Source organism: Phyllostomus hastatus, unplaced genomic scaffold, assembly GCF_019186645.2.
Source record: "Phyllostomus hastatus isolate PE091 unplaced genomic scaffold, TTU_PhHast_1.1 phas_scaffold_78, whole genome shotgun sequence".
NCBI classification, from domain to species: Eukaryota; Metazoa; Chordata; class Mammalia; order Chiroptera; family Phyllostomidae; genus Phyllostomus; species Phyllostomus hastatus.
Genome location: NW_025334041.1, coordinates 59183884 through 59206678, shown reverse-complemented (window position 1 = coordinate 59206678; position 22795 = coordinate 59183884). Strand labels below are relative to the sequence as shown.

Here is a 22795-nt window from a genome sequence, read left to right as displayed (position 1 = left end):
ATATACAAGTACTTTATAGTAGATTGAGTTCTCAGTAATGTGGAAGAAGTGAATAAACATCAGAATAACAAAAGTTTCCTGAATAAAAATATATAATTTAAATATGTAGGCATTTATAGTAGGTTGGTGTGGTGGGTACTTAGTGAATGAGGTCAGTACTGGTTGATCACATCCTGTAGAAAATTATTGGAATAGAAAAGTATTTTTACTCTAGGTTGGTTTAGGAGAGGTCTTTCTGACTTAAATATGTTGTTTAGGGTGCTACACAGAGAAGCAACAGATATATCCTGACTGCTGAACTGGGGTTTGTACTTGACCCATATAAGCACACATGTGACAAGACGTACACATTTCCTGGTCTCCTTAGGAATTTCCATAGTTTTACTCCATTTTCTCCTGTGCTTTATTTAATGAAAGGTGAAAGATTTATATGATCTGAGGAGAAACTAGAGTATATCTCCTGTGCTTTATTTAAAGAATTTCCCAATAAGGCCAATGTGTTTCTTTTATGTTTTTGTAAAAATATTTCCTTCGAGTGAATCAGTTTCAGTTTGAAGATGGAAAAGTCAAAACAGAACTGAGCTAGACTGTGTTATGTAATTAAGTACTGTTATTTTTAACTGCACCAGCAGATTATTGTACAATGAACAATTCCTAAGTATTTCCTGTCCCCAGCACTGTTGTAAGCAGTTTGTACATGTTTGCTCCTCAAAAGAGCCTGGGGTATAGGTGCAGAGAAGTTACAGAACTAGTTCAAAGTCACAGCATCAAGTCACACAGCTGATATATACAACTGATATTTGAGCCTAATCTGTCTGGTCCAACATTGGTATACTTAACTCCTTATCTTCACCCCATAAGAGCCAACAAAGACAAGTCAGTAAAAGAAGAAAATATGTACATGATTTTTTTTATCTGAAGGTGATAGGTGACTGTTACAGAAATATGTAGCACATTACAAAAACACGTGAGAGGAAATGTGCTTTTTAAAGCCTACAACCCAAAGGTGATTTCCTAATATTTTGGTCTGTTTCCATTTGAGTCATTTTATAGACTTATATAAGATGCTCTCAGTTTAGTATTAGTTTGTTACTATTAGTTTACTGTTGGTTTACTTATTCTACATTTGTTCCCAAAAGGCTTTTAAAAAACACATAAAAACATAATCTAGCATAAGGTGAAAATAAACCATGCTATTTTTTTGTGGAATAAAAGGGAAATTTCCCTGTAAGATTCTGTTTAACATGGAAAATAGGATGGTAAGAACTTAGGGTAAGTGAATGTTGATTGGACGTTATTTAACTTGTAATGAGAAGATAAGTTGGTAGAATGTGTTTTTTCCTTTATAAGATACAAACATTGATTTCACTTAATTTTTTAGGCATATTTTTCATAGAGTGTGCATTGACCCATGGCTTTTGGATCACCACACGTGTCCCATGTGTAAACTTGATGTCATCAAAGCCCTGGGATATTGGGTTTGTTACATTTTTGTTTATATTCAATCTTTGCCCTGGTTCTTCCTGAGGGATGTGATGTCATCACTGACCAGAGGCAAGAGGGATAGACTAAATACTCCTTCTAACATCCTTCTGGTTCTCTGAAAAATTTTCTTCTTTATTAAATTTGAATTAAGACATTTCAAAAATTGAACTAAATTTGTGATTATAGAATAATATGCTTGATGTTTTCTTAGAAAGTTTGTGATTACTTAGAGCAATATATTTTGGTATAGTACATTGCAGAATATGTATGTACTGGTTAATCTCGTATAAACAAAAATTATGAAATGTTTGAAGGAGCCCCAGATGTTCTCTGGCTCAAGCTGCACATCTTGCATATGAGGAAGTCAAAGCCAATGCTTTCTGACCCCAGTTCCCTTGATTCCTGTGGATTTTAGAGTCAAATGCTATTGGGGAAATGTGTCCTGTATTGAATTTTCCTCCTTTAGTTTGGTACATAGATTGTCATAGAACCTTCCTCAGAAAACAGACACTAGGGCAAAGTGAGAGAGCACATAGTAGTAGCCACGCTGTGTGCTGAATGCCATACACATTATTACATTTGCCCCCAAAGTCCTTTATGAGGTAAGTACTGCACTATCTCTATTTTGTTACTTAGAAACTTGAATTTAGGAGATGCTAAATAACTCATCCAAGGTCACAGTTTGTTAATGGGGAGTCAGTTTTCAGAAACAAGTTTGTTTGCTTATTTCCAGGATCCAAGCTCTTAACTACTGTCCTACCCTAAAGAGGAGACAGAGAGAGAAGAAAACAGATTTTTCTAGATTGTTCTATTTTTTATCATTTTTAGAGTCTTTATATAATCAAATTAGTATCTCAAAATATTCCTGATTAAATAGTAAATAGTTTTGAAATAAAGATCTTTGAAAGAAGTAATGCAAATATAAAATATATTTTTCTTCTTGCTAAGCATATTTTTAGTTTCTTCTAGTGTTTGTTGTAGTCAGAAACTACATAGTTGTTTTTTTTTAATAATTATTTTATGCTTCTTAAAGCCATAATGACCCTTAAGGCTGTAGGTCTATTAAAGAGTTCTCTTACCTTCTAGCTTAGTGTATCTGCAAATGATAGTTGAGAGACCACTACCTTAATAACCCACATAACTTCCTATGAATTATATTTTTCAAGTGTGAGTTCTGTAATGCCCTTATCATAGGTACAAAGAAAGGGGAAAGGGTTGGCATTGAAGAACTGTCTTATCTAAATCTCATTTGCTTTGATATCTAGAAAATTTGTCGTTTCTGTAGAATTCCATAGTTTTTAAAAATGATGACTCTGTGTAAGATGTTATAATATGCTTTCTTAGTGAACTAGGCTCATCCCCTCTCTGCTCTAGGCAAGATGATGAGCCTTTCTGGGACAGCATTTTACACAGTAGAATCCAGGCAGTTTGACAGGTGTTTTCTTGGCACATTTTTCCTTCCTTTTCCCTTCTCTAGATACACTCTAAGCTCATTTAAAGTAACTTACTTAATGAGTCAGTGATTTTTAAACCTGCTTGATATTTCTAAAACTTTGTATAAAAGGAATTTCACTGACAATTAGTATTAAGAGTTTAATCCTCATGAGTTTTGTTTTTGGAAATATAATTTATATATTGAAAATCAAGATTCTTCATTTTACATAAGGTTGGGTTGTTTCCTTAGAATGTTAACTTCAGAAAGCTAGAAGATGTGTCCTCAGAAAGCTTAGTATCTTTTTAAAGAACAGACCTGTAGTAACTTTAAATCAAACTGAGTAATTAACTTATCTTAATTTTTTAAATCTTTTGACAAATATGCCACTTTCTTTCCATTAGCCCCTCCTCTTTTGGATTCCATAGGTAGTTATGATACATTCTCATGTAGTAACTATAACTAGTTGTCATTTCCAAAAAAAATGTCCCCAGTAGGAGAGTAGTCACCTGTCCTTCACAGAAACATCAAAGGTAGACCTGTGGTTTGCAACTGTAACCACTTTGTCATGCTATTTATCACTGTTGTTTTCATTTGGCAAGCATTTAACAAAGAAATGCTATTTAAGGTGCTGGATCTGAACTTGGCTCTGGGAAATCAGTGATGAATAAGACATAGCCCTTTTACTTTGGGTTGGTAGGAGCCTAGACAGCCATTTTTATCCCAAACACAGCATGGCAGAAGAGGCTGTAGGAGTGCGGCAGAAAGAGGGTTTTCTGTGCCAAATGTGTGTGGGGAGGGATAGGGAGCTATTTTTAGAGGGGCATCTGAGCTAGATGTTAAAGGATTTGTCTGAGAGATGAGTAGTCTGCAGGGGTGTGAACATATGGGGTTTGAGGCTGGCAGGTAGTTAAGTTTGGCAGGTATTTAGAGAAATACCTGGAAAATACGATTAGGGTGAGCTGAGCAAATTTGGACATTATGTCAACTCAACAAAATTTGGTGTGTGGTATGTCAGGAGTCATGTTCTGAAAGTGTTCATTACTAATGATAAGACTGGAGTATATCACACAGTAGTCAGGAGATGTGGGGTATTTCAGTATATAGGTGGAGCTTCAGTGGAAGCAGCAGGCCAGCATGCCTTTTGGCCCTGAGCGCCCAGAGGAAGAGAAGGGGAAACAACAGTGCAGTTTGTTCACTCGAAGCAAAGGTGACAGTCTTGGGCATAGCTGCCTGTAAACCCATAGTCACCCCTCATTTCATAGGTCATTAGCAGTTTCATTTAATCACAACACAGCTTTTTGATTCTGGCATTAATCAAACAAGGTTTCTGGATAGCCCCCAAATTTTGAGACTTTTAATGTAGTAATCATCCTAGAGTCTCAGCCCTTACTTTTATTATTTTATTTTCTTCTTTAAAGCAGCACATAAAAGAGGGGGGAAGTTTGAGGCAAATTGACAGCTAATATTTTTAAGTGAACCAAAATCTAATCTGAAGCCCTGTGTTGTTCAAAAACCTTTATTTCTGAAACCCTGTCGCCTCACTGTAAAACAGTAGAACAATTCCAGGCAGTGATTGCAACTCATGGCCAAGGCCAGAAGTGATCTGCGGCAGACAGCCAGGCTGATTTCCACCATCTGTTCAAGAAAGCAGCAGTTTGTAACAACACTTCACTTTCTGTCAACAAACAGTTTAAACAGTGGCATTGTTTATGTCAAGGGGAAAATGGGTTTTAGAATAAAAATGTTTAGGTCTTGGAAAGTTGTTTATTGAGAAGTAACTCATTGTCTGATGATGCTAAATAAAGAAGACATCAATGTGCTTTTTGTCATATTCTGTGGATAAGTAAACATTATTTGTAAATTATGAACAAAAGGTGATGGATGAGCTTTGATTGTGTTAATTAGAAAAGACATTCTTATGTGCTAACTCTCAAGGGAGAGCTTGAAGATGTCCAGGAGATGCCCACTCCAGAATTGGCCCCTGGAAGTGTTTTGGCTGCAAATTTGAGTATTACTGTACAAGACTATGACAGAAGTGATAGGATTAATTCACTATCATCTTCCACTAATGAATCCATGCCACAGCGTGATGTACATTTTAAAGAAGATGCAGGTGAAAACACAGCCTTACTAGGTAAGTAGCTTGCAGATTATAAAGCAAACTGACATTATTAATTATTAAAAGAAAATGAAAAACATAAAGGAAATATCATTTTAATAAATATCTTTCAGAAGTTTTTGGTGTTTAAGGATAGGGAGAATGTGTTATTAGGTAACATGTTTTATTTTCCTTAGTGTATGAAGGTCTTTCTATATCAATAGGTACATAATTTTATTTTTTTAATTTATTGACTTTGAAGAGAAACATCAATTTGTTATTCCACTTATTTATGTATTTATTGGTTGATTTATGCATTATTGATATTGTCCTCTAACCAGAGATTGAACCCACAGCCTTGACAGATCAGGATGATGCTGTAACCAACTGAACTATCTGTCCAAGGCTCTAGATACATAAATTTTGTATAGCTGCATAGTGTTATATTTTAGGTTTACTATAGTCATTTCTTCAGACCACACCCTGTTGATGACCTTTTGTCAGTAACACTTTCATTATGTATATATATACCACTTGCTTAATTGTTTTCTGTCATTCTCATAGGTAAAATAGAGCAAATTGTATTTTTAAATTATTGTGGAGATTACCTTTTCATATTTTTGGTCATTTTTTCTTTTATAAATTGTTTCATTCTTAGCTTATTTTTCTGTAAAGAAACTGATTTTTCATACTGATGCCAAGAGCACTTTGGTCTTTATCATATGTATTCTATATTATCACCACAACCCCAATTTTTGTATCCTTTGACTTTCTGATGTGTTTTGCTTAGATAGAAATTTTGAATTTTTGTCTAATATTTGTGATTTTGCGTTTTACATTTAAATATTTAATCCATATAGTTTAAAGGGAGATTGAGCTAACCTATTTTTCCCCAAATGTTTAACCAATTATTCTAATATTATTTAGTGAATGACATAAAGAATATGTTTTGATATTTGCAAGACAACACAAATTCCTTCATCTTTATTCTTTTTAAAAAACTTGTGGCCTGTTCTGCATTTTTTAAGATTAATTTGGACTGTGGTAGCTGTTTCCTTCATATGGCAGCCCTGATAGCAGGACAGTAAGCCCTGGCAATAATGTCATTGAGGTTATACTACCTACCTAAATTTAATCTTACTTTTGTGTATTTGCTTCCTGAATTGGACCTAACTTGCTGTATTTCTTTTTCTCATTTTTATTATTATACAGTTTCTTTACCTTCTAAGTTTAAATATGTACATAAAATATAAATACAAGGAATTCACTAAAAATCACTATTAACAATTATTGTTTAAATAAAACTTGTAAGCAGTTATTATTTGAAAACCAGTCTTTGTTACTTTGGGGATATCTGGTTTATTTACCCAGATTTGGAGGGGGAAAAGGAGTAAATTTTTTTCTTTCCAAATCTAGCTAAAGTACTGTCTTATATCTCCCTTTGAACTTCCCATACAGGCAATATGAGGTTATTCTCATGGTCAGTTTTTCTTTTGTTTAAAGTATATTTTCAATTAAAAAATAACTTTTCATCCCTGGCTGGCGTAGCTCAGTGGATTGAGCGCGGGCTGCGGACCAAAGTGTCGCATGTTCGATTCCCAGTCAGGGTACATGCCTGGGTTGCAGGCCACGGCCCCCAGCAACCGCACATGGATGTTTCTCTCTATCTTTCTCCCTCCCTTCTCTCTCTAAAAATAAATAAATAAATCTTTTAAAAAAAATAACTTTTCTGCAGTTCTCAAAATAATGTGAAATTTAATAGGTGTTTCATTTGTTTGTCTACTTTATATATATGTATTTCTCACATCGCTGTCCTTTTTGCCCAGGTCTACACTGTATTATTTAAGTGCTGCTAGAACATTACAGTAACTAGCATAGTTTTCTACAGTCATAGAACATAGTCATAGTTTCTGCTGATTTCTTTTGCATTCATGACCTTCATATAATGTCACTGGTTTGGGTATATTTAACTTTGCAAAAGTTAGGTAGCATTTGCAAAAGGGCATTGAGTTTTTTAAAGCCCCTGATTTCTTTCTTTTTTTTAAAGATATTATTTATTTATTTTTAGACAGAGGGTAAGTGAGAGAGAAAAAGAGGGAGAGAAACATCAGTGTGTGGTGACCTCTCACACACCCACTACTGGGAACCTGGTCCACAACCCAGGCATGTGCCCTGACTGGGAATCACACCAGCAACCCTTTGGTCTGCAGGTCAGCTCCCAATCCACTGAGCCACATCAGCCAGGGCTGATTTCAAGATAACAGTTTTCCCTGTAGCTTAGAAATGCATGCATTTTTATCTAGAAAAGTCAACTTTTCATAGTTTATATTGTTGGAGGCTATACTTCTAAAGCATATACTCATGGAATAACTTATCTTAATTTCATAATGCTGTGTGGTTTCTTTTGATTTTTTATTTCATATTTTTGTTCGGATAAAATAAAATTATTTTGTATTTCATGAGCATAAATTGGCATATACGTTTTATTTATTATTTTTTAAATTTTATTTTAATCATTGTTCAAGTACAGTTTTCTCCCTTTTACTCCCAATCCAGCCCCTCCTCCCAACCCTCCCCACTTCCCTCCCATTACCACCCTCCCCCTTGTTTTTGTCCATGTGTCCTTTAAGTTTGTTCCTCTAAACCCTTCCCATTCTCCCCTGAAATTCCCTCTTCTCTCCCCTCTGGTCACTGTCAGCCTGTCCTCTATTTCAGTGTCTTTGGTTATATTTTGCTTGTTTCTTTGTTTTGTTGTTTAGGTTCCTGTTAAAGGTGAGATCATATGGTATTTGTCTTTCACTGCCTGGCTTGTTTCGCTTAGCATAATGTTTTCCAGCTCCATCCAAGCTGTTGCTAAGTGTAGGAGCTCCTCTTTTCTTTCTGCTGCATAGAATTCCATTGTGTAAATGTACCATAGTTTTTTGATCCATTCATTTACTGATGGGCATCTTGGTTGCTTCCAGCATCTAGTTATTGTAAATTATGCTGCTATGAACATTGGGATGCATAGGTTCATTTGGATTGGTGTTTTAGTATTCTTAGGATAGAGTCAAAGTAATGGAATTGCAGGGTCAAAAGGCAGATCCATTTTAAGTTTTCTGAGGAAGTTCCATACTGTTTTTCATAGTGGTTGCACCAGTCTGCAATCCCACCAACAGTGCACTAGGGACCCCTTTTCTCCACAACCTCTCCACACTTCTTGTTTATTGCTTTGTTTATGAGATGGCCATTCTCACTGGTGTGAAGTGGTATCTCATTATGGTTTTAATTTGCATCTCTCTGATAGCTAGCGATATTGAACATCGTTTCATCTGTCTTTGGTTTTCTGTATGTCCTCCTTGGAGAAGTGTCTGTTCAAGTCCTTTGCCCATTTTTTAATTGGATTCCTTGGCTTCTTAGAGTGCAGTCATGTAAGTTCTTTATATATTTTGGAGATTAAACCCTTGTCTGAGGTGTCATTGGCAAATATGTTTTCCCATACAGTTGGTTCTCTTTTAATTTTGATAGTTTTCTTTAGCTGTGCAGAAGCTTTTAATTTTGATGAGGTCCCGTTTGTTTATTCTTTCCTTTATGTCCCTTGCTCTAGGGGACACACCAGTAAAAAAGTTTCTGCATGAAATATCTGAGATTTTCCTACCTTTGTTCTCCTCTAGAACTTTAATGGTTTCATGTTTTATGTTTAAGACTTTTATCCACCATGAATTTATTTTTGTATATGGTGTAAGTTGGTGATCAAGTTTCATTTTTTTGCACGTGGCTGTCCAGTTCTCCCAACAACATTTGTTGAAGAGGTTATTTTTACTCCATTTTTTGTTGCTGCCTCCTTTGTTAAATATTAATTGACGATAGAGACTTGGGTTTATTTCTGGGCTCTCTGTTCTGTTCCATTGGTCCATGTGCCTGTTTTTATGCCATTACCAGCCTGTTTTGATTACAGTGGCCTTGTAGTATAGTTTAGTGTCAGGTATTGTGATCCCTCCTACTTTACTCTTCTTTCTCAAAATTGTAGCAGCTATTCGGGGTCGTTGATGATTCCATGTAAATTTTTGAAGTATTTGTTCTATGTCTGTGAAATATGGTACTTTAATGGGAATTGCATTGAATGTGTAAATTGCTTTGGGTAATATGGACATTTTGATGATGTTAATTCTTCCGATCCATGAACACGGTATATGTTTCCATTTGTTTGTGTCTTCCTTGATTTCTTTCCTTTGTGTTGTGTAGTTTTCTGAATACAGGTCTTTTACCTCTTTGGTTAGGTTTATTCCTAGATATTTTATTTTTCTTTTTGCTATTTCAAATGGGATTTTTTTCCTTGATCTCTGCTTCTGCTGTTTCATTGTTGGTGTACAGAAATGCCTTTGATTTCTGGATATTGACTTTGTATCCTGCTGTTTTGCCAAATTCATTTATTAGGTCAAGCATTTTTTTGGTGGAGTCTGTATGATTTTCTATGTACACTATCATGTCATCTGCAAACAGTGACAGTTTTGTTTCCCCTTTCCGATTTGGATGCCTTTTATTTCTTTTTCTTGTCTGATTGCTGTGGCTAAAACTTCCAGTACTATATTGAATAGAAGTGGTGAAAATGGACATCCTTGTCTTGTTCCTGATCTTAGTGGAAAATATTTTAATTTTTGCCCATTGAGTATGATGTTGGCTGTAGGTCTCTCATATATGGCCTTTATTATGTTGAGGAATGCTCCCTCTATTCTCACTTTGCCAAGTGTTTTTATCATGAATGGGTGCTGTACCTTATCAAATGCTTTTTCTGCATCTATTAATATGATCATGTGGTTTTTGTCTTTGCTTTTGTTTATGTGATGTATTACATTTACTGATTTGCAAATATTGTACCATCCTTGCATCCCTGGAATGAATGAATCCCACTTGGTCATGGTGTATGACCTTTTTAATGTATTGTTGGATGCGGTTCGCCAGTATTTTGTTGAGGATTTTAGCATGAATGTTCATCAGTGATATTGGCCTGAAGTTTTCTTTCTTTGTTGTGTCTTTATCTGGTTTTGGAATTAGGATGATGTTGGCCTCATAAAAAGAGTTTGGGAGTCTCCCATCTTTTTGGATTATTTGGAATAGTCTGTGAAGGATAGGGCTTAGCTCTTCCTGAAATGCTTTGTAGAATTCTCCTGTGAAACCACCTGGTCCAGGGCTTTTGTGTGTTGGGAGTTTTTTGATTACTGCTTCAATTTCTTTTGTTGTTATTCGCCTGCTCAGGCTTTCTGCTTCTTCATTCAGTTTTGGAAGATTATATTTTTCTAGAAATATGCCCATTTTACCTAGGTTTTCAAATTTCTTGGCATACAGTTCTTTGTAGTAATTTCTTACAATCCTTAGTATTTCTGTGGTATTTGTTGTAATCTCTCCTCTTTCATTTCTGATTGTGTTTATTTGGGGGTTCTCTCTTTTCTTCTTGATGAATCTGCTTAAAGGCTTGTCAATTTTGTTTATCTTTTCAAAGAACCAGCTCTTGGATTCATTGATCCTTAGAATTGTGCTTTTAGTCTCTATGTCATTTAATTCTGCTCAGATCTTGGTTATTTCCTTCCTTCTGCTTGCTCTGGGCTGTCTTTGTTGTTGTTCCTCGAGTTCTTGTAGATGTAGGGTTAGGTTGTTTGTTTGGAATGTTTCTAACTTTTTTAGGTGGGCCTGTATCACTATGAACTTCCCTCTCAGGACTGCCTTGGCTGTGTCCCATAAGTTTTGGGTTGTTGTGAGTTCGTTTTCATTTGTTTCCAGAAACCTTTTGATTTCTTCCCTAATATCTTTCTTGACCCATTCATTGTTTAATAGCATGTTATTTAATCTCCATGATTTTTAGTGTTTTGGGTTTTTTTTTGGGGGGGGGGTAGTTTCTAGCTTCAGTCCCTTGTGGTCCTAGAAAATGCTTGGTATGATTTCAGTTTTCTTAAAATTGTTGAGGCTTGTTTTGTGTCCTATCATGTGGTCTATCTTTGAAAATGTTCCGTGTACATTTGAAAAGAATGTATATTTAGCTTCTTTTGAATGGAGGGCTCTGTATATATCAGTAAGGGTATTGTCCAATGCCACAATATCTTTGTTGATACTTTGTTTGGAAGATCTGCCCATTTTTGATAGTGGGGTGTTAAAATCCCCCACTATAATTGTGTTGCTGTCCATATCTTTCTTGAAGTTCTCTAAGATTTTCTTTATGTATTTCGGTGCTCCTGTGTTGGGTGCATATATATTTACAATATTTATGTCTTCTTGGTGGATTCTTCCCTTGAGTATTATGAAGTGACCTTCTGGGTCTCTCTTCATGGACCTTTTTTGGAAGTCTATTTTGTCTGATATGAGTATTGCTACCCCAGCTTTTTTTTCCTGTCCATTTGCTTGGAAGATTTGTTTCCAGCCTTTCACTTTCAGCCTGTGCAGGTCTTTTATCCTGAGGTGGGTCTCTTGTAGGCAGCCTATATGTGGGTCATTTTTTCTTATCCATTCAGCTATTCTATGTCTTTTGATTGGAACATTTAATCTTTGGTCATTGGAACCATTGGAATCATTGTTCCATAATCATTGGAACATTTAACCATTTAAGGTTATTATTGATAGGTACTTATTCATTGTATTTTATGTACGTGTGTTTCTCTCTCTCTCTTTTCCTTCCCTTCCTTAAAGCAGTCCCCTAAGAATCTCTTGCAGAGCTGGTTGGTGGAGGTGTATTCTTTTAGACTTCTTTTGTCTGGAAAGCTTCTAATTTGGCCTTCTATCTTGATTGATTGCCTTGCTGGATAAAGTAGCCTTGTTTGCAGACCTCTGGTTCTCATTACTTGGAGTATTTCTTGCCATTCTCTTCTGGCTTGAAGTGTTTCCATTGAGAAGTCAGCTGTTAGTCTTATTGGGGGCTCCCTTGTATGTTACTCCCTGTTTCTCCCTTGCTGCCTTTAAGATTCCCTCCTTGTCTTGAAATTTTACCATTGTAATTATGATGTGTTTTGAGGTGGGCCTCTTTGGGTTCCTCTTGATTGTGGCTCTCTGTGTTTCCTGGAGTTGTGTGACTTTTTCTCTCATCAAATTAGGGAAGTTCTCCTTCATTACTTGTTCAACTAGGCTTTCAATCCCTTGCTCTTCTTCTCCTTCTGGTATCCCTATTATACGGATATTATTATGTTTCATATTGTCTTGCATTTCTCTTCATCCCTTCTGAGCCTCTTTTCCTTTTCTTGCTCTTTCTGGGTGGTGTTTTCTACTTTGTCTTCCAGCTTGCTAATCCAATCTGCTTCATCAATCCTGGTTTTCATTCCTTGTACTGTGTTCTTCAGTTCAGAAATTGTATTCTTCATTTCCTCTTGGCCCTTGTTGAGAGTTTCTCTTTCCTTTTTCATGTTTATATAGTTTGCAGTGAGATTGTTGTAGTTTCCCTCTTGTTTCTGATAGCTCATTGTGCGTTCATTGAAATTCCTGATAATCATTGTTTTGAACTCACTATGTAATAGTTGAGTTGCTTCTGTTTCATTTAGCATTTTTCTTGATGCTTCCTCGTTTCCCTTCAATTTGGAATTGTTTCTTTGTTTTCTCATTGTTCGTGGGTTTTTTCTTGTTAGTCTCTGTTTCTTAAATTGATCTGTTTTGGTTCCCTGTAATTATGGTGTGAACTTCTGTGGTAGAATACTTGTGAGATTCAGTGGTGCAGTATCCTTCATGTATCCTGGTGTTGACAACTTCCCCCTACTCTTTTTTTGTGATTAGTTGGAGGAGTAAGGCAAAATGGTTTAAGACAGCAAGATAGTATACTATGATATTTACATTAGCAGGCAGTAGAGAAGAGATGGGTTATCCTTTGGCTCTTTATACTGTTAACTGTGATCCTCCACCCCACTATCCACGTTTTAGAAAGGGTGGAAAGAAGGTAAGACTCTTACTGGGGATGAGAGGATTGTTAGTTGTATCTAGAAAGCTGTGAGGCTGTGGGAGGTCAGATTCTAAGGTAGGGTTGGAATAAAGATTAATAAATAGGAGTAGTGTGTAAAAGGATAGAGACAATCCCCACAATAGTATAGTTGAGGAAATTGCAAAGTGGGCTGAGATCAGGTAGGGGTAGTGAGTAGTAGTTACAATTGTATGAACTAGGTCTTATTAACAGTAATAGTAAAGCAACAGTCTTGTGGCAGAATCGATGAGATTTAGGTAACAAGAATAAAGAGTATAGGACCTTGAGAGGTGTATTAATGGAACACACATGAAGGATAGTAAATTATCAACACACTGTGACTGAGATACCAGGGGGAACCTATCAAATTACAGTATAACCAGCCAAGCAAAGAAGATTATACAGAAAGAAAAAGAATACCAAAATACTATTAAAATAAAAAATGTCAGAAAAGTGAGAAAAATATAATACAAATTTACAGTAACTTGCAAGTTCAAAAAAAAAAAGCAGAAGATGGAGTACAGGAGAGATAAATTTGGAGTGGAAGGAATAATACTAGGATGAATGGAAGAGAAACATAAGGGATTGTGAGATATAAAAATAATAAGAATTGAAAAATAAAATGTCACTTAAAACACAAGATAAAATCAACCAACAACAGCCACAAAAACCAAACCAAACCAAAGAAAACAAAACAATACAAAACAAAAAAAACCTCTGGTTGGTTTCTAACTAGCCAGACCAGTTTTTCTGATCTTGCTGGCTTTAGCTGGCTGAGGGACCTTTGAAATGCTTATCACTCTTCCCAGCCAAATCTCAGTAAGTCTCTCAGGTACCCTGGGCGCTCCCAAGCACACTCGCTCTCCAGAGCTCACTACTGCATTCTTCCAGACTCCGGGGTCCCTGCAGGGTTCCAGCTCTATGATCTCAGGATGCACCCACAACGTTTTGGGATTCACTGTGCCCTCTCTGGGAATCGTAAAAGGGCGTGCCCATCCACCAAATTTTTGAGTTTTGGGCTCTAGGAATGCCCTAAGTGCCGCGTCCCTTCCGGGTTCATAGCGTGAGAGTCAGGATTCCCGAATGGGTGCGCTTCCACAGTTCAGCACCGCAGACTCCAGAAACCTGAGAACGCCCGTGCCTTTTCCTGGATCAGGGCTGGGATGTCTGGGTTTTCCACTGATCCACACTCCCACCGGGCTAGGGGTGCGGGTGCTCTTCCAGGCCGCCCCTGGTCGTGCTGGCTGGAGGCACTCACTTCACTCACCTCTCCCACGGCTCTGGGTGGGTGTTCACAGACCCTGGGTGATTTTTTCCCCCCAGTCCAACTGGCCTCTCTGTGCCTTCAAGCACCAAGTTCTCCCCTGTTATTGCTCAACCCCTGTATTCGGGGGAGGTAGCAGCGACTCCCCTGTCCCGGGGGACCTGAGGCAGACCCGGGAGCACCGGGCCTGGGGACTGCAACCCCCCTGGTCCCCACACTGATCCCTGAGTCCCTTTTGTCCTGAAGCAGTCTCCTTACCGTCTGGTTTTTCAATGATCGCAATAATTTTTGATGTCCTGCTTTCAAAAATGATTCGGTAACCTAGGCCACTTGCTCTCTTTCTCCACCTATCCGAGAGTTTCCCTCCTCTTCACAGAAGCCGAGAAACATGCTGCCTAGAGTAAAGCCACCATCTTTTCTCCCCGCAACCTTGTTTTCTAAATGGCATGTAAGTTTTAAGTATTGGAAAATCAGCATGACTGTTAACCTAGTCGCAGAAAACAAAGTCTTACCTCTCGGGGGGGAAGATTTTTGTACTGAATTACTATTTTGATGTCATCAAAGCAATGTCTAAAATATGAATTCCCAGAGGTAGTAAAACTTAATTAATTAGGACTTTACTGCTTTACAGCATGTAAAAACAATAATTAAATAGAAGTTTAAAAAATTTTAGGGAAACTAGCTACTTCAGAGAGGAAAGCCTTGCCCTTTGAAAGGGTTGTTTGCTTACTTACAGTGTAATTGCAGTAGACATGAACATCTTGATACTTTGAGTGAATGTGGGAATATTTGTATGATTATGTGCTAAGCACTGCATCCTAATATTTTTGATAGGCTAAAAAAAGTTACAAGACTAGGGAGGTTAGCAAAATTGTATTTCTCACTAAACATTCTACCATTCATGTGTCCTTCCCTTGGTTCCAGTTAATGAAGTTGTATTATTTACATTTCATTCTGTGGGTTGGGTTTATTTTCTAATAAACACCAAGAAGAAAATTGGACTTTTTTAAAAATTGCATTGGAAAATTTCATTGAAACATTTAAGTAAATACTTTCATTATTTTATTTAGAATAAAGTAACTTTTTATACTATTGTAGTTTATTTGGAAAATCACTTTTGTAATAAAAATGGTAAACATATACTTGTAGTATGTAAAATTTACAACAATGAGGGGAGACCCCCCAAAATGGAGTTTATTTATAAAAAAATTGTATATGTATTCTTACATGCTTAAATTTCAGTCACCTTCAAAGCACACTCCATTTAATGTAATACACCTATCAAGAGATTTTTTCCACTGCTCAAAACAGTTTTTGAACTCACTGATTTGGATGCTAAAAAGTGCTTCTGCCATTTTTTGTTTCACTTCTTCCACATCCGCAAATATTTCCCTTTGAGGACTTTTTTCATTGGGTGAGATTGGGTGAATAGGGATGATGATGCACAGAGGTCATGCCATTTTTGGTCAAAAACTCCTGAACACTCAGTATGGTATAGGAAGGTGTGCTTGTAAATCACCCATCATGAAATGGGCAAACACGTGAGTCTTCAAAATTCACTGAAGCTGAATGTAGCTCTCACAACAATGCTAGCTGGCACACTGACACAGTTGGGTTCCTAGAACACTCACCTAGTAGGGGAAGGCTGTACTATAAGGGGCCCATCCTGCAGAAGATAATTCTGGGTTTTGGGGGTGTCCCCCCTCATATATATGCTCTAATTTTTCATCTTCAGGCATTACATTATACACAATGTTATTATAAAAGTAAAACTTTAATTTCTCTGGTCTAGGCAGTATTTGATAATCAGTATTGTAAGTGATGGTGTATTTAATTATCAAATAAATCCCAAAACTTAATTTTAGTATATATATTCCTAAGAAGCTTTGAAAGGGGTATATTTACTTGATTAAAACCTTTGTATATTATAAGTCTTTGAATGCTTATGTTTAGACTTTAACTTGAGAAGATAAATTGGAATGTGTTTGAATGATAGTATTTGTTCTAGTCTTAAATTAATACCAAGTGGTTTTGAAATAAATTGTGCTGCAATGAAAAAAACCTGGCCTGCTCTACTTTTTTAAAGATTAATCTTAAAATCATTTTGCCAAGTAAAAGAAAGTCCCATCAGAATTTTTATTGTAATTGAATTATTTTATAAATTATTGATGCTTCTGACTTTAAAATTGGCCATCCTGGAAGAGGAAGTATGTTTTTCCAAATTTGTAATATTCAGACTGAATCAGTTACTCATTTTTTTACATGTTTAGGATCTGTGAGGCAAAGACAGAAATATTAGAACTTAAATTTTAAATGGGTACCTGAGGAAGAAAGACTGTACTGTAGAAGGAAAGGAAGGCTGTGTATTTCAGAGAATTATAAAGTTGGGAGGTCAGTCTCTTACAGGCATTCTTTTAACTAGCTCTCCATCCTCCTGCTTGGAGTAAACCACCTTACAAGGTAGTGCCTTCGTTTATACACAACTCTTATTTTTAGGAATTCCATTGTGTTGAACCAAAGTGCATACAAGTGTAATTTATGCCATTGCTTGCAGTCTCCAGAAAGGAAAGGAAATTTGCTTCTCTAGTACTTGGCCACCCCTGAGATATTTAAAGACAGATAAAACTTTTATCCTGACTAAACATCCTTCAAAAGTGGTTTCCTGTCCTGGCTGGTGTGGCTCAGTGGATTGAGTGCTGGCCTGCAAAGGGTCACAGGTTCAATTCCTAGTCAGGGCACATGCCTGGGTTCCAGGCCAGGTCCCCAATAGGGGGGCACATGAGAGGCAGCCACACAATGATGTTTCTTTCCCTCTCTCCCTCCCTTCCCCTCTCTCTAAAAATAAATTAAACCTTTGAAAAAAATAAAAAGTGGTCTCCAGGTTTTTCTTCATTCTTGTTACCTGTAGTGTATTAGTTTGTCAGGGTCCTTCCTCAAATGCCCTCTTAACCTAAAATAATATAATTTCAAACAATAGAAATAAAATTGTGTAAAAAGAAACTATACAAAATAACAGTGGTAGATCACTCACCGGAGAATGTGTTTCTCTGGTTAGTTTTCCTTCCATCATCCAGTTTACCATGCACTTAGCTCTAGTGTAGGTAAGTTCAAAGTATTTGGGTTCTGCATTTAAGGAAGTATTCTATTTTTAAATCCTTCTGTGTTGAAATTATTTTGTACTCCTTTGCTTAGTATATTAGACTTTCAGGATTTGAATACCAGATTTTCTTCCAAGATACTTTCACCTCTCTGTGACTCAGTTTCCTCTTCTATAAAACGGGGATAATATATAGTATCTACCTTGGGTCAATACATATTGCCTGATATGTGGTAGCTGTGGGTTTCATGGGTAGTGACCTCATCATCACTACCAAAGCTACTTGTTTTACTTTGGAAATATACTCTAACACCAATTCGGATGGTATCATATTTTTATGGCACCTTGCTGATCAGATTAATGTTGATTAGGCTAATACTGGAAAGCATCTCATACTACATGTGACTTGACTGTCTGGAATGGGTTGCCATTTTTACACATAAGTTTTATTTAAAATTTTTTGTAATTTGTTGCTTGAATTATAATCTCTCAGTAATCGTGTTCATTTAATTGAAGTTCAGAATATGCCAACTGACTAAAGGTTTTTGTTGCTTTGTTATAGAAATGGACAGGAGCAACCTTCAGCACGGAGGACCCATCTCTTAATGTATTAGCCACTGATCGCAGCATGGACAGAACTTTGAGTCAAAGGACAGTATTTTTTAATTTAGCACATAGTTTGTACATTTGAAAATAATGTACATTCTTTTACCTTTCATGTTCTGATTTGATATACAAAGGGCTAAGATATTTAATCTGAGAGATTTTTTTATTAGTGTCATATTTACCTACCAAAGTGTATCATTTACAATAAATAAGGTTATTCCAGACTATTTACAGAAGAGACAACTAGGGAAGGCATGCTAATGTCAGGATGGGCAGTGTTTCTAAGTACTAGACTAGCTCCTGTGGTACTATATTAAAAAGGTTAATCCTGTCTCTTAAGGGTGGTTTTATATTAAGCACATTGAATTTAGACTAGTTGAAACAGAACTGTGTAATTAAATTCCGTAAATTGATCACATTGATTTTCCCTAGAGAAAAGACATTTTTTAAGAACATTAAACTTGTAAATAAGATGAAATCAACAGCTTTTTGGCACATTGGTATTATGTATAGATTTCAAAACCTGAGAACACTTTTTCATTGTTGTATTACCTAATGTGTTGTGACACTTTAATGGGAAGTTTGTTCATTTTTTTCAACAAATAAAAATACTAAGAATCTGTATTTCACATGAGCATTAAGTTCTTCATTGCCTTCTTAGGAAATGAAGTAGACAGAGACTGATTTTCTTTGTAAATGGTGAATGTAATAGATTGGGTCCAATTACAATGTAATATTTACAACTAAAGGGGTGAAGGATGGAAACTTTTTGATTGTTGTAACAAAATAAACAAGTAAACAGTTTTATTAATTTTAAAGCAGACTTAGTGACCATGACGTTGTTTAATTATCTTTTTAAAAAATTTTGTTTACTGTTCTTGTAAGTGAAAGGAACATGCAAATATAAAGCATTTGGAGATTAAGTATACAAAATGATTAAATAAAGACACACACCCTGCTTTTCTGTCACTTTGTTAGAGGTGGAATTTGAGGAGGATGAGAGAGAATTAGTTTTTATTTTTTTATTGATATTTTAGGGAGAGATTTGTTGTTCCACTTTATTTATGCATTCATCCGTTCATTCTTGTATATGTCCTGACCAGGGATCTAACCTGCAACCTTGACATTTTGGGATGACACTCTAAAACAAATAAGCTACTCCACCAGGGCTGAGTTATTTTTTTTAGAACTTGAAATTGTAGTCATTTGTTGTTTTGCTTCTAATCTAGTTACTTACATGTATCTTTTTTGTGTATGTGGGTAAAAATAAATGTTTAGTGAGAACATAATATTTTACAAAATTTAAAGAATGTATTCTTAGAGCTGTATCTAAGATATAAAGTTTTAGATGGCTTATTTTTTTTTCAAACTATTCACCACACTTTGACGTAGCTACACATAGTGAACTGAAATACTTAATGAGTAAAGTTTTTTACTGAAGTAAACTCTGGCCAGATTTCAGTTAACAAACGGCCTCAAAGTGTGTTTTCATAACAGTCATCTTAAAATCTGCCTTGTCTGGTGCATTGTGAATAGGAAAAATGTGTCCTTGGTTTTATACCAAGTAAACCATTTCCTTCTTTGTACTTTAAGAAACATACTAGGGAGAAATGCCTTAACATTTTTTTCCAGTAGCTAATGAAGCTGACTTCTAATAGGATAGTATAAGTTCATAATCAGGGACCATCAGATACAGCTTTCCTTAATTCAGAAGTTTGAACACTAAATTGTGAACAGAAGAGATTATAAGACCTGAGGTTTCATCTCTAGAAACATAGATCCTTAACAGCAGGAAAAAAAAATAGAAGAAAAACTCTTCATTCAGTACTTCAAAAGGAAAGTTTCCTTTGGTAGGTATTTTTAAAGATGGTAATAAAATAGGAAAAGAGTTAAATTCTACTAGAATTTGAGTTGAAAACATAAAAGTTGAAAAGTTGCTGGGAATATGGGGAATATTAAGTGAAAAGAGTATACTAAATCAGATTTAGTTATTATTTATGGTAGTATAATCATTTCCCTTCTAATAATTGTCATAAAAGCTGTTCGCAAATAATGTAGAGAGTTTTAACTTGGCAGGTGGCCTGTGAAAAAGGCAGTGTGTCCATGAATGTGAAGCATCCAACGTGGTCCCCTGCCTGCCCATGTGCTGCTTTTGGGTGCCCCTTCAGAAACCAGGAAGGTCTGGAGGAGAGGCGTGGAAACAGCACCATGTCAGGTAATTCCTCTGCGTGCTGTCTTTTAGGGATTCTCAACTATACACCTTTCCAGAAAGCTTGCTCCCTGTAGTTACTGAGGAATGATGACAACAAAAGGCCGAATTGCAGTGCTTCCATCAGCAGTTTGCTCTCTCTCTGGGTGCACCATGACAAAATCTCCTGAAGCGAACCATTGGTCTGACCTCAGTAACAGGGTGGAAGCTTCATGCCTTGGACAACATTTCCAAGAAAGGCTCCAAATAGCTCAGGTATTTTGAAGGAAAAATAATCAGTGAATCTTGGACAATACTAGGCCTTAAATAAATAATAAAGGCCTCTCTGTGTACTTTGGGAGATACTAGCTGACTCAAAGACAGCTGGAATCATAACGATAATACGCCTTCAAGAACAGGTGTGTCCCCATCTGGATGAAGGGCCCAGTGTAACCAAATTTCCCAGTTAAGATAGTTTAATTTGGCAAGTTTCTTCTTTTGAGCACACTCACATTTATTTGTTCAGTGAAAGCTGAGATTAAATCAGTATGTATTTATTACTACCTTGAACATGAGGGAATTGTATGTATTAGTTAAAAGAGTTTCTTTAGACTTGATGTAAACCCTACTTTGTGATACAAAGCACAAGATGTTGGTCTGAACCAAAGTGAGTCTTGTGGCATAAAATGTTGTGCTTCTGTGACACAGTCACCAGTTAGAAAAGCCTCCTTCACCCTTCCTAGTTTTTGAAGTTTTAAAAATACTTAACAAGCATTTCACTTTCAAAAACACTGATACGTGTATTAGTTTAAAAGTGAAATTTTTAGTGTCATAGTCATACCACTAGAAATTGACCAAGTATTAACTTGTAAATTGAGAAAAGTACTACATTAATTTAAAAGTAATATAACACTAAAAAGTCAATCCATTCTTTTTTGATGAGTTGTAGGTTTGTATATTATGGGCTAATGAGAAATCTGGGAACACCATTACTTCTCTGCACTGATTGCAGCATTGTTGAATCCCAGGATTATCCCAGTGCTTTTGGAAGTGGCTTGGGGTTTTTCCTGAAAACAGCAGTGACTACCAAGAGGAGGTAGAAAATGAAATCAGCAAAAATGTCTTTAGGTAGAAGATGTAAGAACTTTAATGAATGTGTAAATAGATCTTCCATTCGTTAGTTTTTCGGATACCCTTAAAATGTGATCTTCAAGGGGTATCACTGAAAATTTTATTTAAAATATTGGGTGGGGCAAAAGTAGGTTTACAGTTGTCATAAGGAAACTGCAGTAACTAAACTGTTTTACAGTTCTTTACACAGACCTGTAAATCTACTTTTGCTCACCCAGTAGGTATGTAATCCCTCATTCTCCATGGGAAGGTGAATCATTACAGAATATATAAGATGGTGTGTGCTGCTTAAAATTACGTGAAAATATACTCAAGAATAAAAAGTGATAACCATTTTTATACCATTTCTTAACATGTTTTAGGTGAATAATACACTGTTAAACAAAACTGTTTGAAATAGTTATATTTTAGGATCCCAAATACTCTTTTTGAAGTAAGTTCTACCTTGTTAGTGTTCTTGTCTTCTTTTTAACAGGTAGTTTGAAGACATTGAAGCAAAAAACTGGAACTAGAAAATCTGGAGAATTCAAGACGTGTTTAAGACAAAAGTTAAATTGAACTCATTTGAGTACACTTAAAAGTTGATTGCACAAAAAAAGGAAAAAAAAATCCATGGAAAGTTCAATGCAGTTACTGAATCCTAGAATTAGTTTCTTGTATTTCAGGTAAATTTTCCTCTGCTTTTAAACCTGTTTAATGAAGAACCTTTTGCTGATGTTCTAAATATAAATCTTGAATCAGGTTTAAGTATTATGTTGTGTAACTATAACTACTATTCTCTGTAAGCTATTTGAAATAAATTTGAAAGCCTTTCCTCTTTCAAGAAAACACCAATATTGTGATCTTGAGATGATCAGCAGCCATCACTCTATTAAGAGTCCATGTCTGTGAATTTGCCTAAAATTTATATGTAACCTGAAAATCAGTATGGGCACTACTTTTTTAGTTGTTTGTGGACATATACAGAGCAGTAAAAATTCTGAGTTGCCTGACATACATGCTGCAGTCTAGGAAGATTCTTGTTTCAGCTCTCAAACTGTCAACATGTGACCTTTTAATGATCTATTTACTGCTCCAGTTTGTACTTTTTGTCTGTGGTTTCACATTTTAAAATGGCCCCCAAGTATAGTGGTTAAGTGCTGTCTACTGGTCCCAAGCACAAGGTTGTGATGTGCCTCACAGAGAAAATGTATGTTAAATGAACTTGGTTCACGCACGAGTTCCAGTGCTACTGGCCATGAGTTTAATGTTATCAGAGGATCAGGAGCCTAAGGAGGGTTGCTTCCAACAGTGGCAAGTGGTTGAAACTTTGCCATTCCAAAAGTATTTTTGAATAATGAACCTTTTCCCCCATTGCTAATATGCAAAAAATAGTAATGCCCACTTTAAGATAGTGAGAGAAAATCAAGTTCATTGCCATCACTTCAGATGTCTGATGATGCTCCTCTGTTACATCAGCTTGGGTCCTTACTTTAAGCAAATATACTTATAAATCCTTTATTTTTATAAGGTTACCTAAAATAAAATTTGTTATAAATCTAGGAGTACTACTTTTTTGCCAATATTGTAAGATTGGAAACTA

At 36.0% G+C, this 22795-nt stretch overlaps 1 protein-coding gene and 1 non-coding gene across 2 annotated transcripts in view; both read left to right on the top strand.

Moving 5' to 3' along the window:
- Positions 1-22754, top strand: part of RNF149 (ring finger protein 149) — a 58205-nt gene extending 35451 nt beyond the window's left edge. The window contains exons 5-8 of the mRNA XM_045827051.1: positions 1382-1478; positions 4856-5054; positions 17851-20109; positions 21689-22754. Coding sequence (XP_045683007.1) covers positions 1382-1478; positions 4856-5054; positions 17851-17894 — 340 coding nt within the window. The 3' untranslated portion in view covers positions 17895-20109; positions 21689-22754. The remainder of the gene's footprint in view (positions 1-1381; positions 1479-4855; positions 5055-17850; positions 20110-21688) is intronic.
- On the top strand, positions 20183-20298 carry LOC123812289. Its single transcript, XR_006784564.1, has one exon. It is a non-coding gene; the product is annotated as a small nucleolar RNA SNORD89 (small nucleolar RNA).
- Positions 22755-22795: the final 41 nt, after the last annotated feature.